At 40.4% G+C, this 19,261-nt stretch overlaps 1 protein-coding gene across 2 annotated transcripts in view; it reads right to left on the minus strand.

Annotated features, from left to right (window-relative positions):
- The window catches only part of LOC105226842 (E3 ubiquitin-protein transferase MAEA), a 133,485-nt gene that overhangs the window by 93,616 nt on the left and 20,608 nt on the right, over nt 1-19,261 (minus strand). For both annotated transcript variants that reach the window (XM_049450116.1, XM_049450115.1), the window contains exon 2: nt 816-921. In XM_049450116.1, the coding sequence (XP_049306073.1) occupies nt 816-921 (106 nt within the window). The remainder of the gene's footprint in view (nt 1-815; nt 922-19,261) is intronic.

The following is a 19,261-nucleotide window of genomic DNA, read 5'->3' on the forward strand; positions in this document are numbered from 1 at the left end:
CCATGAAAAAGTTTGTTTTTTTATTTAGGAAACCGCTTAAACGATAGTATAATTATTATATAGTATTATTGCTACAACTTTTATAAAAGCAAACTTTATACGAAAAAAGTATTTTCTTATGGTTTTTGTTTATAATTAATCAGGAAATCATAAAATAAACTTTAGGACAAAGAACAAAAATTTTTTTGTAGAGTCGTGTAATTCCTGCAAGCGAATATCAAGCGCGTTCATATTCGATGAGAAGGCCATCGATCACGATTAGGTTATATAAAGTCGCTTGTCTACGCAGATAAAGCCTATATGATCGGAGCTTTGGAAAGTAATATTCGGCACGTTGTTGCTGATATACGGCCCCAATTGCTGTAATACTCGTAAGTGGTCGAAAATGGGGTCTGGTTTTGGTTGGAATTTATTCGAGCCAGCCGCGGTGCGTTTTATTTCGTCCAAATGTCTTAAATCATTTATGATCACCAAGATGGACAATTTAAAAATTTGAAAAATTGTAAAATACAAGAAATATATAAGTAATTCCCAATGAAGTACACCCATTACAATTTCAAAGCTACGCTGTTCTTTTTGTAATAACCTTAAGATTATTTATATACGCCGCTTATGAATCTTAAATAATATTTTTAAGAGCGCCATTTGGATACAGCGCAAAAAACATTATTTTACTCATTTTTACATAAGTAAAAATTAACTCTGTCCCAGTTCAAATGCACCAGTCCAAGTCAAATTAGGTCAGATGGTATAGATTTTAGATTAATAAATTATTAAATAAACGATTAAATGACGATCGGACATTGTTTACTCACCAAGATTAGTTAAACTTCGAATATCAGACTTCCTTGCAAGGCACTCTGCCGTTTCATAATATCCTCTTCTAAGTAGATATTCTATTACAATGCGGTCCATTCGAGTCTTAAATAAAATGTCAAAACGAAATTATTTAGAAGAGTGGTATAATTAATTATTAACTAGTGTAAATTTCCTGTTCTTGAAACTACGGAAAAAATTAACATTATTAATAAGTAACGCAAGAATTAACTAAGCAACACTTCTCATTGAATGAAGAATGTAATGCAATAATTATAAAAAATTTTGCTTGCCGGAAAAATGTATAACTAAATAAAGTACATTTACTTAAATTAAATAATAGTATAAAAGTAATTCGCACACTGACCGACACGTTGGGTTTAAAACCTGCTGGGCTTGCAAAAATTATTATATGTTGCATATAATTGCTGGGATAATTGGCGAGCCGATTTCACATATTTTTGGCATTAAGTATAGAAATTTATGTGATCTCTTAATTTCGTTAAGATATCTTACATAATGGCAGACATCTTTATATAATATAAGGTATAAGGCAGATGGTATAGCATATACTCTATTTTATCCAGTTTTGGTATTGCGATATATCATTGCTAGAATTACGGTGGCTAAATGAGATTAGTCTCCCCTAAAGCCACCTCGTCAATGCACCTTTTGACAAAATGCATAACACAGTCACACTCCAATACACCACACCAATAGAACTCATACGAGAACACCACACATCAATACATGCAAGCATACACCACAGAAAAAGAACCCACACGAGAGCACAACACATTCATACCTGCAAAAAAAAACACCACTCTCGATGACGCCCCAACAGCAACATGAGCACAAAGGGATCGTCATGTCTAACCAGCTCTTTTTATACCCTGAATAGGGTATATTAAGTTTGTCACGAAGTTTGTAAAACCCAGAAGGAAGCGTCGAAGACCCTATAAAGTATATATCAAAATGATCAGTATGTCGAGCTGAGTCGATTTAGCCATGTCCGTCTGTCTGTCGGTGGAACTAGTCTCTCAGTTTTTAAGATATCGTTTTGAAATTTTGCAAACGTCTTTTTCTCTGTCTGTCGGTGGAATTAGTCCCTGTTTTTAAGATATCGTTTTGAAACTTTGCAAACGTCATTTTCTCTTCAAGAAGCTGCTCATTTGTCGGAACGGGCGATATCGGACCACTATAACATATAGCTGCCATACAAACTGAACGATCGGAATCAAGTTCTTGTAGGGACAACTTTCACATTTGACAAGATATATTCACGAAATTTGGTATATATTATTTTTTAAGGCAACAATGTAATCTCCGAAGAAATTGTTCAGATCAGTTAACTATAGCATATAGCTGCCATACAAACTGAATGATCGGAATCAAGTTCTTGTATGGACAACTTTCACATTTGACAAGAAATATTCACGAAATTTGGTATATACATATTATTTTTTAAGGCAACAATGTAATCTCCAAAAAAAATTGTTCAGAACGGATTACTATAGCATGTAGCTTCCATACAAACTGAACACATAGTTACTAACAGAAATGCTCATGTGAAGGCTATTTAGCTTCGGTGCAACCGAAGTTAAGGTTTTTTTTTTGTTTTCGTCTGGATTCGGAACCAAAATATTTTTGTGTGATTGTGATTAACTAACATTCTAATGAATTGAAAATATAAATACAATCGGAAAACTTGGTTTTTTTCTTACAAACCCAAAGGTCTAGTTGGAATTATTTAAGTGGTGAGCGACAAGGGAGCAAAATGGGTAAAGAAATAATCATTGGTCCTTCGAGCTCTAAAGAAAGGCACTATCGATAGATAAACTAGAAAAAGTAACAGTGCGATGATCAGATTGAAAAAAAAGAATTAAAAATAAATGAAGATAAAACCTATATTTTCGAAGCATATGTATGTACATACATGTGTACAACTCAAATGAAAAAATATACAGTGAAAAAAAGAGTGCGGCGTGAAACAAAAAAAAAAATTTTTTTTAAAGGAAACAAGTGCGGTAAAACTACATACATATATACACACATATGGATTGACGTATTTAGGACTTCACGATAATCCACTCACAGAAAAGGGCCAACCGCAGTGGTCCACTAAACTCTTTCAGCGACAAAGATTTCAAAAATAATCTACCTCTCTTGGGCGACAAGAATTTCTTTTTGTTTTTTCGTTGCAATCCAATTAATTTTATTTAATATATCATAAAAATTGATATAGGATTTCAGCTAAAGGCCACGTCCATTGTTCTCTTGGAAAGCTCTTCCCAACCATCTTATTTGAAAAGTTCATTTCTTGTGGCGTATTTCCTCAGTAAGTTATTGTCCTCTCAGTAGTTTTCAATGTAACAGTTATATGGGGAGTGGGAGTGATTATTATCTGATTCCACCCATTTTCTCAGAGTTTGTAGAGATGCTAAAGATACTTCTTCCGAGCAGGTTGGGTGAAGTCAGCTTTATCTATGGGGAAGATATGTACATTAAACCATTTTGCGGTACTACACCCATTTAAGGGGTTATATATCTTTTTTAATTTCAAAAAATCGAAATTTTTTTATTGTTTTATCTTAAAGAACAACTCCTTGAGAACATGTTCTCAAATTTTCATAGAGATTCGAGCAGTAGAAAAAAAATGAATTTTTTAGTGAAATTTCTAGTGACCAAAAAGTTCGTTTTTTGCATAAAACGTTCCCGTGTGCACAAAAAAAAACTCATAAAAACGATCGTTCAAGCACAAGGAATTACACTAAACTAATGAAGTTTGTTTACTTTTATGGTTTCAGTTGACTTGTTCGACCTGGGGAATTGTCACCGCAAGGCTCTGCCAAAAAAAGGCCTCTAAGGGAAACAGCCACCCCTTAAAAACTATTTGATATTTTTCCACGAAATTTCGCACAAACATTGTTAATAAAGTGTACTATCAAAAAATAAAAACATTCGTGTAATGAAATAATTGCTACATACCTAAAAAAAATCCAAACTTTCCTTTTTTTCTTCGACAAAGAAGGTATATAACCCCTTAAAAAAATCAGTCATCAGATGTCCTTTGTTACCGCAATTCCCTGTATGAAATTATAGTTCGACATCTTCAATGCACCGATTACGCACAACTGCAACACCGACGCCCCTTAGGTGCTAAGAAATATGTGGCAAGTTTCATCAAGATATCTAAATACATACATACCCTGCCAACCACGGCTACCCAACTTTTAGTCCAGTCATTTAAGCTTAAATTAAGTAAGAATCTCGGAATTCGAGATACCCAGCTGTAATCGTAGGGTATACCTACCATATGTAGGTTTTGAGACAACTTTAGGGTGTCAATATACAAGTATTTACAGACTTACAGCTGTGTATCTCGAATTCCGAGGTGAACTTACTATAATGACTGGACTATTTGTCAAATATTTCAATACAACTACACATTTTTCTCTATGGACTAACACCAACGCACATTTTGGGGTTATTTTTTGTTTACCTAAATGCGATGAAAAAAATCATCTTTCATTTCTTGATTTATTTGAATGAGTGCGAAGAAGAAATCATAATTGTCAATAGTGGCAAAAGAAAACCCAAAAAAGCAATGAAAAACGATTGAAAGCCGCATGTCATTCGTGCTCGTACCAACGGAAAGGAGGCTCGTACAACAAGATGGTAAGTAAGTGAATCTTATGTGATTTTTTTTTTTAATAATTTGCAAATAATTACTTCATTTGTTTTTGTAGCATTGGAAATCAGAATAGATTGGAAAAAGCAACAGCAGCAATATCATCAGAAGCAGCAAATATCAATTGTTAAGTAAGCATGTGAAAACAAGTGTGTGTACTTTGAAATTGGACTGCGCAGTCCAATATAATGCGCAAAAATAAATACATACTTATGTACATATGTATTTTACGCGTTTAAAGCGGCCTGCACAATCCAATATAATATGTGAAAACAAATGTTTGTTTTATATTTTAAATAATAAAATAATATTTAATTAATTAATCTTTTCTTTCAGAGTAAAATCTTATCTTTCAGATATTATTATCATTTTATACAATTAATCCTTTTTCTTTTAGATATTACAAATTGAATGTAATTATTATTTATTTCCAGGTTTAAATAACCTTTATTTTATTTTAGGTATTGGTCTTTTATAATCTTTTTTCAGATGATAATTTTTTTTAATTAAATAGATTGTGTTAGCTTTAATTTATTTAATTATACACCCCTATTCTGCATTTCTACTCGAATCGAAATTTTCTCCGATTGGCAACTTTGGTATTCTGCCTTTCGATTCAACTTCGAAAATTCCAATTCTATGTATTCTGCATTGCGATCGTAATTACGGTTTTGTACGTTGAAGTTTTGTTGGCGGAAAGCCGTTATATATTCATTTTCGTGCACTTGGATAAAATAATTTTCTCAAATATGTAAGTAAAACTTTATGATTATAGTTGTAAAAGACATAATAGTGGTGTCCTTGGTTGTTTGTGCTTAAATGATATTTTTTGATATGTTTGCAGGTCAAAAGTAACAACGGCAGAGCAATACGAAAAATTGTGTGATATGATGGCCACGAAAAGAGATATTGCGCAGGGCTTCCAAAAGCGACCGAAGGAAGAAGTACAGGAGTTTTGGGAGGAGGTTGCAAGGAATTTAAATGCACTTAACCCACCAACAAAAGATTCCAATACATGGAGAAAGGTAAGGTATGACCTACAATTAATTTTAAAAAATTAAGTTAAATCTAACGTTTTCGTGCAGGTCTGGATTGACTGGAAATGCTACATGAAACGAAAATTATCGCATAACAAAAAAGAAAGGATGAGCACCGGTGGAGGTCCTTGCCGTTTACAATGCATAAGCCCACTTGAAGAAAAGTGATAGCGTTGACGGGTTTGGAAACATGCACAAGTGGAATAAGTGGGGCCCGCGATTATGGCGATAGTGTGGAGGTAGAAGATGCTGCCGAAACCACTGAAATGGAGATTTCCGCTCGTTCGGATGATATCCCTTCAACCAGTAGAGCTAGCAGCCAAAATAGAGTGAGAGCAGCCAAGGAGAGCACTTCTTCATTACTTAAGCAACAGATACAAAATCAAAAAGAATTTTATGCAGAGACCAAAAAACTCAATGAAGCTGCCTTTGGTAAAATGGAAGAAGTTACACATATTTACGGCACATGAATCGTTCTCTAGAAACTTTGGCGGAGACTGCAAATTGAAGAACAGAAGCGACACAATAGAATTAAGGAAAAGTTGGTGAAGGAAAAAGTAGAAACAAAAATGCAAATGCTAAGATTAGATCCATCGGATGCATTGCTCTCCTCCTCAAGTAATATCGCTGCCGCTACTGATTCCATGTTAGTGTTAAAAAAAAAAACGCGATACAATTTCTTTATTTTAATAAACCAACAATAATTTGTTTATTTTTGCTTTGTTATGTTTCATTTTCACAGGTTTTAAGGCAAGCAGCTGACTTCGAAAGAGCTACAGCTCTTCTTCTTCTTCTTTCAATCCAATCATAACTCAGAATACATACTTTCGATTCAGACGGAGCGTAGAGCGGGAACGTAATCGAAATGCAGAATAGGGCTGATAATAAAATTTATGTAAATATGTATTAAACATAATAAAATTAATAATTTAAAAATTAAAAAGTTTTGTTTGAAATTTTAAGAAATTTTTAAAGTAGGAATCAAAAAATGCAACCCTGCATCAGCCGTCGATTGGGGATACTAGAGCAGGACAGATATACTTTTTTATCTGACACTACAGAATGAGCACAACAGAGATGTATGATCCAATGTATACGTACGTGTGAGCGGAAAAGTAGGTAGAATCTTCACGCGGCCTATGACAATCTATTGATTCACTGGTTTTTTACACGCTCATGGTTGGCAGGGTACATACATACATACACACAGATGAAGCCAATGCAAACTTTGAAAAGACCTTCATCAAAGTATATGTGATACAAAAAAAATATTAAAAAAAGAAACAAAATTACAGAACATTGCGAAAACCGTGCGCGAAACAAATGTATGTACTAAACACCTTAAACAAAAACAAACTGACGCGACACTAAATGCAAAATATAAAAATGACAAATTGGGGAAATCACATAAGTATGGAACAAATACAACAAGAGTAAGCAACCTAGACCTGAAGGAAGGGAATTACACATAATAAAGCACCTCCCACTTAAATATGCAGACAAAGTTCTTAAAGTTAGTTTCATCGATTCTATATATTATATCATAACTTCTATTTATTTTCATGTTTTAATGAATAATTTCCCGGAAACCGACAGAAAGTAGGTCGGTACACTACTTATAACAGTGAGTACATAGTCAAAATTAAAGCTCGAGGATGAATGCTGCTGCTATATAGGACATATCATATATTCAACTCTTCTCCTGTTGGCAGCCACCGCGTGCGCATCGTTATAAAATAAACTTCGTGTTGCTAATCATCAAAACTTCGAGGGCAGCGCATAAAACCTATTATTGGCGTAGACTTTTTGGCACATTTCGGCATCTGACCCGACCTCAAGAACAGCTGTCTTATCAAGAACACCTTTCTTATCGATGTATGGTGCACTGAAAATTCCTTCGGACCAGAAAATTCGTCAACTAGGAGTACTATTTGAGTTGACGGTCTTTGACCGGAAATACTCGATGAAATCATGGCTTAAATGTTTCCTTTCTGCAACGACTTAATGACAGATAACGGAAGGGTATTCGTCAGTAGTGGCACGACTGCTGTACTGAACAAGCTCCAAATAAAGCATACACGAACAAACAACCATTTATCGCCCAACGCGCAAATAAAACAAGTGCACTCAACAATTCTAGAAATCGCAGGAGCGGTAGATACCGATAACGAAAACACAACAGAAGCAAAAATTTTTAGAATTATTTACTTTAGTTTTAAATTTAGTTTTAATAATGTTAAGTCGGATCTGGCAATACTGTTTTATTTAAGCTTTCCATCCGTTATCTGTACTGTATCATTCTTTTCTGTTTGTTATTATATGTGTTTATTTATATTTTAAAGTTACGGGTTTTTAAATTCCGTTGTACTCCCATAAATAGAGGAGGACATGTGTGTAGGAGCCCCTTCTCTGATTATAACTCTGTGCCGATTTTATGTACTTATCTCTAGTTTGGTGTCAAGCAAACCGTTCACAATCGTACAGACGCAGTAAATTATTGAAAACTCTACCCTCTGATAAATTAATTTTGGTACCTTTGTGAGGACAAATACTTTTAAATTTATTTTTGTAATTGTGGTTGTGTGATGGCGGAACTTAATTGGCGATCATCGGCCGTGAAAGCAACACAGACAGACTGGTTGAAGGAGTTACGTTAAGGTGTGGAAGGCTGTTACAATAAGAAGCAGCTAGCGGAAATACACGTATCCCGTTTTCTTAATCTTAAAGAGCTACCCATGAGTCATCGCAGTCGTTATTGACTATTGTGCACATGGTTCATGAGTTGCATTGCGAGTTATGGATATCCCTATAAATCAGTGCCATAGTTAGAAGACCTATTGAAATTTCTGGAAAGATGTGCTCATAGCCTGCCTCCTGAACCATCGGTATTATTAATGGCTTGCCGGCCTCAAAGACCACCGGGGGCCCATGTGGCTACTATGGATGCAGCTCTGTACTCTTTTTGCAGGTTAACGCAACGAATTGTCAGGTGTCTAACAAGATTGGCTCTTAGTATCGAGCAACGATTTAATCTCCTTAAGAGATTGAAATTTTTTCTTACTACTATTTTTTACGAGTCATTCTTTTCGACAATGTTTGAATAGTAATTGTCGAAATTGTGGTGACAAGCACAACACAATCCTATATCGAGAAAAGTACAATAACATATCAACGTTTGCTTCTGCAACTAGGCCGCATGCAGTGACGTACCTTCAGATGTGTCGACAACCACAATAGCATAACTGGTGCGGTTACTAGAGCACTCGCTACCAATCCAAACAACGCTTTTGGAGAAGAAGCGAGTGGCTGGAGTTCTCTGTGATCCCGGATTACAGGCCATATTTGAGAGGTATAGATTTGCCGCCAATATGCTTGTGACAATTCCGCTGCGGTTTTTGACATACACCAATCGGCTCGCGCTCGAACTGCGATATTTATTTCGTTTTATGTTGAGGTTTTCTTAACAAGTTGGGAAGGCGTTATTGATGCGGTGAAGCTGGCTAAAAACGTGGCCGCCATATCGTCGGCGGGAAAAATTACCCTAAGAAATTGTAACTCGAACTATAAACAGGTGATGATGCGTTTATCTAATGAGCCGCCTCTTTCTAGTTATATTTTTCATCCTGATGAGACTGTTGTCTGCCGGTCTATCATGGAACTCACCGTTAACTGATAGTGTTTGCCGCGAATGGCTGAACTATCAGTCACAGTTCTCAGAGCTTAATCTAACGGTGGATGGGAATGATTCCACATGTTGAAACATCGTATCACGGGCTTTATGGCGCTGGCTCATATGCGTATGCAGCAGTTAGTTACACGAAGAAACCGAACACAAACGGTTCTATGTGTTTAAATTTTCTGAATGCATGTACCACGGCATCACACAGGCTACTACCATACCACGTCTGTGTTGTCGTCGACGTCATCTAACGGGAGGCCCAGGTAGCGTGCTGTTTCGACGGAGTCGGACCAATGGAAAAAGGGTGTTTGATGGGTGAGGTTGGTAGGGCGGAAACTCGTTGCATGCAGGACATACATTGGGTATGTCAGAGTCTATTCTGGATAAGTAGGAGTTTAACCTACTCCAATATCCAGAACGAAGTTGTGCAAGGGTCACTCGCATTTCTCGTGGCAACTCGAGCTCTTCGTCTGCGACAGGCGGTGGTTTGACTCTAAGAACGCCATTCACGGGAAGGGAGTCGGTGAAGGTGTTGATGGCTCCACTGTGAATGGCGGTCAGTACCTGTCGAAAGACAGTTGCGTCCGATGTTCGGTTGGCGCACTGTACGACGTCGTCCACATAGTCAAGGAAAGACCTTTTAATGCTCCTAGGAAGCGGTTCCGCTCCAAGCAAATGACTGCAAGGGTAATTTCTACGAAAACATGCCAGCAGGAACTGCTTGGAGAGGAGTTAATTATGCTCCTTTACTGGGAGCATAAGCGTCTCACTATGAAGGTGTTCGATGGGAGACATCAAAAGGCATCGCGTCGTGGTCCGGAGTGCAGAATTTTGACAGCTCTGAAGTTTCCTAATTTGCGTACCACTATTGGTGCTGCGTAGTTAAGGACCGGCCGGCCGATCGCCTTGTATGTTGTACCTTGGAGATAATCGCGGTCGTATGGGGAGAGAAGGAGCGTAAACTATCAAAAGTTACACCGAAAATCTTAAGGTTATTGACAGTCGAAATTTTGACGCCATCGACTGCAATATTAAGCTCAAGTCTATACTCCTTCGTCCAGTTCGTAAAAATGGTCGCTGTGGACTTGGTGGGAGAAAGTGTCATGTTCCGTGCAGTGAGGAAACGAGAAAGGTCCGAGACGTAGTTGTTTACTTTCGAACACATGCTATAGATTCTATTGCCCGACGTCAATATCGTACAATCATCTGCGTACGAGATTATGGAAACCCTCTCTGGTGGCTGCGGGAGTTTCGAGATGTAGAAGTTAAACAGTAACGGGGAGAGGACACCACCCTGCGGAATGCCGTGTTTAATTCTTCTCAGTTTATATGTTTCACCCCGAAATAGTACGCATGATTGACGACCGTTCAGGTAGTTCATGGTCCCCCAGGTTCAGATAGTTCATGGTCTCCCCTCTTCAGTTCTGGAGGAAGCGTAGTTTTGTCAATGTCCTGCAGTAGCGTTGTGTGGTTGACTGTGTCAAAAGCTTTTCACAAGTCCAATGCTACGAGGATCGTTCTCTCACAGGGTGGTTTCTGGTTGAGGCCACGAACTATCTGAGCGTTTATGACGCTAAGTGTTGTGGTGGTGGTGTGCACTTTTCGGAATCCATGTTGGTGGCTGCCTAGGCTCGGATGGTGAGCGAAGGACGGGAATAGCAAGGTCTCAAGTGTCTTCACTACTGGGGAGAGGAGAGATATCGGACGATATGACTTCCCATTGATGGCGGGTTTCCCAGGTTTTAGTGGTGGGACCACTCTTCCGACTTTCCACACGTCGGGTATTTGAAGAGTGGTCAGCGACAGGTTGAGAACCTTGATGAGATAACTTACTCCCGTCGAGCCTAAATGCAGTCGTTTGTCATTTTGCGCAGCCGTCGGTTAACACATCGTTTGGGTTTGTCTACCGAAGGGTGCAGTGTAAACTGCCCGCTAAAATAGCTAGCGCAGAGGCATGACCATTGAATTGAACTTAGACAAAGGTTTGACAGTAGCCCAAAGCTTACTCACACCGGTGGAGCGGTTGCAGGACTTCAGGTGCTCTATTCATTTCGTCCGCTTATGATGATTTACCATATGCCGAATCTCCAAATTGAGAGCCCTTATTCGGGGATCCCCAATATCGGAGTAAGGTGTTGCGCTCGTTAGCTAAAACGGCTGCTTCGGCTGGGAAGTTGGGGCGGATTTCCGCTATTCGTCCAGCCGGTATGAACCGAGCGCTAGCTGCTACGATTACCTTGCGGAATCGACGTTTGCCAACGCATACGTCCGTAGGAATGGGTTGCGTTGAAGGTACTCTCAGTAAGTTTTGTGAAGCCGACCCAGTTAGCTTTGTTAAAGTTAATGAAGGTACGGCTGGCCACAGAAACGAAATCGGTAGGTTTCTCGATCGAAATAATTAGGGGCATATGGTCTGATGCGAGAGTTAGCATAGGTCGCCAGGTTATGCTATTTTTCACACCACCGCTAGCAATGGTAATATCGGGCGAGCTATTACAGGTGCTCATAACTCTAGTGGGATGTATGTATATATTAAATATTTCGAGCTCGACATCAGCCGACCGGATAGCTATACCCTGACAATCTAGGGTAGTATCCCTGGGGTCGATGCCTTCAACGATTAGACGATACTGCACGGTGTTGTGCAATATGAAGACTATGCCACCATCATTATCTCGCTCGCGATCTTTACGTATTACGTTGAAACCGGCACAACTCAGAAGATCGGAGCGGTTTTTTAGTCTGATTTCTTGGACCGCAGCTACCGATACGCGTTCCCGATTCATAAGTGCAGAGTGGGGAGCTATGTTGCCTGTTTGAGCTCCTGTGGACTGTGGTGGTCCTCTTTTGGCCACTCGGGGTGAGTGGCGGCCCAGCGCGCGAACCTTGTGCAGACTACACAGCCGTAGAGGCTAGTGTCGCAGTATTGCATAGGCAACATGGGCCACGTAGCTCGTGGTCAATTCCCAAGACAGCCGGTTCTACGCACCGGAATTGACTCGGATTTTATCCGACCAAGGGCTGTTGTTTCGGCGATCTAACCCCGTTTGGATCGGTGAGTATTAATTTGTGTTTGTCGTCATTGGAGCAACGCCTTGCAGCAGGGTTGCTCCGTATCCTCCTGACTCGTGCTGGCATTGAGTCCAACCCGGGCCCGGAGGAATTTTTCTGCTGCGTCTGCGCAAAAAGGCTCCATCCAAACTCCACCTCGGTCAGGTGTAACACATGCAATGGATGGAGCCATCTTAAGACCTGTTCAGGCCTTAAGACCCACAGGGAGTGGATCACGCGTTACACCCCAGTGTGACAACCGCCCCTGCGGGTTCTGCACCTGCAACAAACACCACCAACACGTCACTCCCTCACCCCTAGGATCACCCACGGACACCCGCGACAAACCCGACTCCTTCAATTTAACTGCAACGGACTCCAGAGCAAGATCGAGGAGATAGTTGCACTTATGAATCGGGAACGTGTATCGATAGCTGCGGTCCAAGAAACCAAGTTAAACAGCCGCTCAGATCTTCTGAGTTGTGCAGGTTTCAACGTTATACGTAAAGATCGCGAGCGAGATAGTGGTGGTGGCCTAGCCTTCATATTGCATAACACCGTGCAGTATCGTTTAATCGAAGAAGACATCGACCCCAGGGATACTACCCTAGAATGTCAGGGCATAGCTATCCGGTCAGGCGATGTCGAGCTCGAAATATTTAATATATACATCCCCCCAGTTACATGTTGCCCTACAGGATATCACCCGAATATAGGTGCGCTACTTCGTGGTGAAAACCGTATGGTACTAGGCGACTTTAACGCGCACCACGATCTTTGGCATTCCTGCCTGTCAAATGATCGTAGGGAGATGGAGCTGGCGGAACAGATTGACGATTCGACATTCTGCACAATGAATGACGAAGCCCCCACCAGAGTTACGGGCACCTGTAATAGCTCGCCAGATATTACCATTGCTAGCGGTGGTCTGATAAATAGCATAACCTGGCGACCTATGCTAACCCTCGCATCAGACCATCTGCCCATAATTATCTCGATCGAGAAGCCTCCTGATTTCGTTTCTAAGGACAACCGCACCTTCATTAACTTTAAAAAAGCTGATTGGATCGGCTTCACAGAATTTGCCGAGAGCACCTTCAACGCTCTACACATTCCTACGGACGTATGCGTTGGCGAGCGTCAATTCCGCAAGGTGATCGCAGCAGCTACCGCTCGCTTCATCCCGGCTGGAAGAATAGCGGAAATCCGCCCCAATTTCCCAGCCGAAGCAGCAGTTCTAGCTAATGAGCGCGACACCTTACGCCATGCCGATCCCGGGGATCCCCGAATAAGGGATCTCAATTTGGAGATTCGGCAAATGGTAAATCAACATAAGCGGACGAAATGGATAGAGCACCTGAAGTCCTGCAACCTCTCCACCGGTGTGAGTAAGCTTTGGGCTACTGTCAAAGCTTTGTCTAATCCGAAGAGACGTGACGACCGAGTTGAAGTTCAATTCAATGGTCATGCCTCTTCGGACCCGAAGAAGTGCGCTAGCTACCATCGGCCCAGACGGAATCAACATGCTAATGTTAAAGCATCTAGGCTCGACGGGAGTAAAATATCTCACCAAGGTCCTCAACCTGTCGCTCACCACTCTTCAAATACCCGATGTGTGGAAAGTCGGAAGAGTGGTCCCACTACTGAAACCTGGGAAACCCGCCAACAAAGGGGAATCTTATTGACCGATAACTCTCCTCTCCCCAGTAGTGAAGACACTAGAGGCCTTGTTACTCCCGACCTTCACTCACCACCTGAGCCTAGCCAGCCACCAGCATGGTTTCCGCAAAGTGCACAGCACCACCACAGCACTTAGCGTCATAAACGCCCAGATAGTTCGTGGCCTCAACCAGAAACCACCCTGCGAAAGAACGATCCTCGTAGCGTTGGACCTGTCAAAAGCTTTTGACACGGTCAACCTCACAACGCTACTGCAGGACATTGAAAAAACCACTCTCCCTCCAGGGCTTAAGAGGTGGACCATGAACTATCTGAACGGTCGTCAGTCATCCATACTATTTCGAGGTGAAACATCTAAATTTAGAAGAATTAAACAGGGGGTTCCGCAGGGTGGTGTCCTCTCCCCGCTACTGTTTAATTTCTATATCTCGAAACTCCCTCAACCACCAGAGGGGGTCTCCATAACCTCGTACGCAGATGACTGCACGATATTGACGTCGGGCAATGGAATCGATGGCATGTGTTCGAAAATAAACAGCTACCTCTCCGACCTTTCTCGTTTCCTCACTGCACGAAACCTCCAACTTTCACCCACCAAATCCACAGCGACTATATTCACAAACTGGACGAAGGAGTATAGACTTGAACTTAATATTGCAGTCGATGGCGTCAAAATTCCGACTGTCAATAACCCTAAGATTTTAGGCGTAACCTTCGATAGTCTATGCTCCTTCTCTCCCCATACGACCGCGATTATCGCCAAGGTACAGAGCCGCAACAAAATCCTCAAGTCGCTAGCCGGCAGCACATGGGGAAAAGACAAAGAAACGTTGTTGGCAACATACAAGGCAATCGGCCGGCCGGTCCTCAACTACGCAGCACCGATATGGTCGCCTGGATGCAGTGGTACGCAGATGAGGAAACTTCAGACCTGCCAAAATACAGCACTCCGGACCACGACGGGATGCCTCTTGATGTCTCCCGTTGAACACCTCCATAATGAGATGCGCATGCTTACAGGAAGCATAATCAACTCATCTCCAGGCATTTCCTGCTTGGTTGTTTCCGTAGGAATCACCCCTGCAGCCATCTGCTTGGAGCGGAACCGCCTCCCAGGAGCATCAAGAGGTCATTCCTCGACTATGTCGACGACATTGAACAGTACGCCGACCAGACTTCGGACGCAACTAACTTTCGACAGGCACTGACCGCCATTCACAGTGGAGCCATCAACACCTTCACCGACTCCCTTCCCGTGAATGGCGTTCTTGGAGTCAAACCACCACCTATTGCAGACGAGGAGCTCCAGTTGCCGCGAGAAACGCGAGTGACCCTAGCGCAACTTCGTTCTGGATACTGTAGCAGGTTAAACTCCTACTTATCCAGAATCGACCCCGACATACCCAATGTATGTCCTGCATGCAACGAGTCTCCGCATGACACTGGCCACCTCTTTGCATGCCCCAAAAACCCTACCCATCTAACACCCTCTTCCCTTTGGTCCGACCCCGTCGAAACAGCACGTTTCTTGGGCCTACCGTTAGATGACGTCGACGACAACACAAACAACCCTTACCATCCTAACGGGGATTAGCTAACCGCTAAAACAACAACAACGTAGCTCGTGGTCCACTCCCTGTGAGTCTTAACGCCTGAGCAGGTCTTAAGATGGCTCCATCCATTGCATGTATTACGCCTTTTTAAATCATGGATGGAGCCTAATAAAAATCATATGGATGGTAGTACTAGTATTACCTATGGGTCACCCACAGTAAAGCGTTGACGGGTTCTCTAGTAATTGATAAGTTTAAAATCATTTATGGGGATACATGGGTTTCATTGAGTAAAAATATATATTTTTTTCACATAAAAAATTAAATATCTTATTCAAACTTTTTATTATTCTAAAGACTCATATTTTAGTAAGCTTTTGTAAAATTTTTAAAGACAAATATTCAAAACTTGGCCATTACGCGATCATTTCCGGCAGTCGCTCGGTGTCTCCGCGCTGACAGCAGAGATCAAACGAAAAAGTACGTGCTCAATAAACCAGTTATTGAACGAAGGAAAGAAAAGTGAAAATTGTATTTTTGACAGACGTTTTTACAAAAAAAAATTAAGAACGGTTGAGTAGTTTGCGAAAAATCTTTGAAAACACAGGTTCGAGAAAATCCATTTAAAGATTTAAATGAAAGATTGCAATTGTGATTGAAGCGTTCTTTTTTTATTCACTTCAAAGGGGTTCTCTTTTAAAGTTTCTTTAAAAAAATCGACTTTTTTATTGTAAAAATCGAGAGCTTAATTTGTCTAGAATATGTTGGTAAAATGTTTTTTCGATCTGTGAATTAGTTCCGTCGCAACACCACTTTGAACGGACTTATGTCCTGAGCATTGACACATCGAAATATAACACGCTTTTTCTCGAAACAAGATTTTTCGAATCTGCGACCATTCTCGTTTTTGAACCATTCAATCAATTATCTTCCCGTTTTGCCCGCCTAAAAGAATACAAAACTTTTCCGGCGCTGTAACGTACAAAATCGCAATATTCTGATCATGAGCGATTTCTTACAGCAGGTCAAAGTGGAAAAATGCGAAAAAACGATACTTTTTCAAGTGGCCGCCATTTTGTTTCTATAACGATTTTTTTACAAATTTTAGGTTGGAGCACTTTTACGGAATGTTATCATTAGGATTAGCTTGATTATCTACTTGTAGACAACGACCTGTATCGTGCCCGCAGAAGAGGTAGGTTTTCAAAACACCTTTTGCTGGAGCCGCCATTTTTGATACCCTACACGGTTAATGGCTGAAATGTGATTTTTGGGCAAATAATCGTCCTTCGAATGTTGGGTTCTGAGCAATTTTTGGCCGTCAGTCAATTTCGTAAGCCCAAATGTTCGGTTAAAATGCGATAAATCGATGCTTTGGAGATGTTCAATTCCACTTCCATGAATTTCATTGATGATTTCGGCTGATTTTTGATGAATTCACGCACAGTTTCGATGGAATTTGCGGTGATCACGACCACTTTGAAAACGTTAAAACCACTCGTGCAATCTGCTACGGGATAGATAATCATCGCCATAAAATTTTCTCATCAATTGAAACGTTTCGGTAAAAGTTTTACCAATTTTAAAATAAAATTTAATGTTGCCTCTCTGTTCGAAGCTTATTTTCGCACCGATAACACAAACATACTGAGACTTAAGACACAATAATTTCACTTCCAATCGATGAAATGTCATGAAGTTCTCAATGGACAATCGATAAAAATAGCTGATTCTAACGCACCAGTGGACACCAGGGGGCACTAGATTCAAGATTGGAACCCACCTTGTACTGAGCTTGGGGTTCCGTTTTTTGATCGGATAGGATTTTTCTCAAATGAAAGAAATATTTTATTTAAATTTTGTAAACTTATAAGCATGTTTTCTCTGTAGGAGTTCTTAAATTTCCATTTTTTTCAAATCCTTTAGCAAGTATGGCATCTTTAATTATTTCTTCTTGATTTGTACCATTCTTGTTATCAATTGTTACGTAGGTTACCGTTTATATTTCGAGATTTAAGAACAAAAACAAATTTTAATACTCGAAAATAGCTTTATTGTTTTTCAAAATATTTTCCATTAAGATCTATGCACTTTTGCATAGATTGGAACCAATTGTCGAAGCACTTTTGCCACTCCGATTGAGGTATCCCCAAAGCTGCAGTTGTTTCAGTCGATGTGTGAGAGCTAGCATTGACGTGGTGAAGAGTGAACCATCTTCGGCGATTGGTTTTCGTGATTTGTTGAAAGACAACTGGCAAATAAATGGTTGTATATCACTCAGAATTTACTGTTCTGCGTTGTTCCATTGGTATGGTTACGACATGTCCAGTTTTTCCAAAAACACAGGCAACAATTTGCTTCGAAGAGCTTCGTGCGCGAAGAACTTTTGTTGGATTCCGCCCATCTTAAATCACACATACAATCGACTGCTGTTTACTTTCGGGCTCATACACGTAAATCCACGACTCATCACTTGTCACGACGTCATAGACTGCTACGAGGGCTGCTATATATATTTCTGGCCTAATAATGAAAATAGGAATATTTATCAACGAAAATGGTTTTATTGTTTTTCAAAATATTCTCCATCAAGATTTATACACTTTTGCATGCGCTCAAACCAATTTTCGAATCACTTTTTCCACTCCGATTGAGACACCTCCAAAACATAGTTTTTGAATGCTTCAACAGCATCTTCTGGCGACGAAAATCGTTCACCACGCAGTATTTTCTTGATGTGTGGGAATAGAAAGAAGTCATTGGGTGCCAAGTCAGGGCTGTACGGCGGATGACCCATCAATTCGACGTTTTGGCCGGTCAAAAAGGCGCTGATTTGAGCCGATGTGTGAGAGCTCGCATTGTCATGGTACACAATGATTCGTCTTCTCTCGTTCGTTTTTCGAATTTCTCCGAAGACTTCAGGCAAACAAATGGTGGTGTACCACTCAGAATTGACCGTGATTCGTCACCTGTGACGATCTTATAAACGTCTTTTGAAGCACCGCGATCGTATTTTTTCATCATTTTTTTACACCAATCCACACGAGCGTTTTTTTGAGCGATTGTCAAATTGTGCGGGATCCAACGAGAACAAACCTTTTTTACGGCCAGGTGTTCATGCAATATCGAATGTATGCTGGTGGGAGAAATGCATAGGCATGCCTCTATCTGAAGGTTTGTTACATGACGGTCTTGCATTATCAGTTCACGTACGGCATCGATGTTTTCTGGCACAACGTCTGTTTTTGGACGACCTTCACGGAATTCGTCTTTGAGCGAGCGTCAGCCACGATTGAATTCGTTGTACCAGTTTTTCACAGTGCTATAGGATGATGCTTCATAGCCATACAAAGATTTTAGTTCATCGATACACTCTTGTCGTGATAATCCACGTCGAAAGTTGTGAAAAATGATCGCACAAAAATGTTCACGAGTTAATTCCATTTTTTAGGCGAGATGAATTTTTTAATTCCCTGTAAATAAAACAATTCACGATTAAATGACAAAACGTTCTGAGTGATGTTATGCTGAAAAATGTCAAACTTTCCAATGGAAATGTCAGATTGCACCTGGCACTTACACTTAGTGTTGCCTAGGCCAGAAATATATATAGCAGCCTACGTATCATATTTTATTAACAATATTCATGTAATATTGAAGGGGTAGTAGGGTAATCTGGCCTGTTTGACCTTTTTTCGTAGACATTTTTATTCTACAATGGAGTGTATAAGCAAATTTTTTCGGAATTTTTTGA

Source organism: Bactrocera dorsalis, chromosome 2 (genome assembly GCF_023373825.1).
Source record: "Bactrocera dorsalis isolate Fly_Bdor chromosome 2, ASM2337382v1, whole genome shotgun sequence".
In the NCBI taxonomy this organism is placed as follows: domain Eukaryota; kingdom Metazoa; phylum Arthropoda; class Insecta; order Diptera; family Tephritidae; genus Bactrocera; species Bactrocera dorsalis.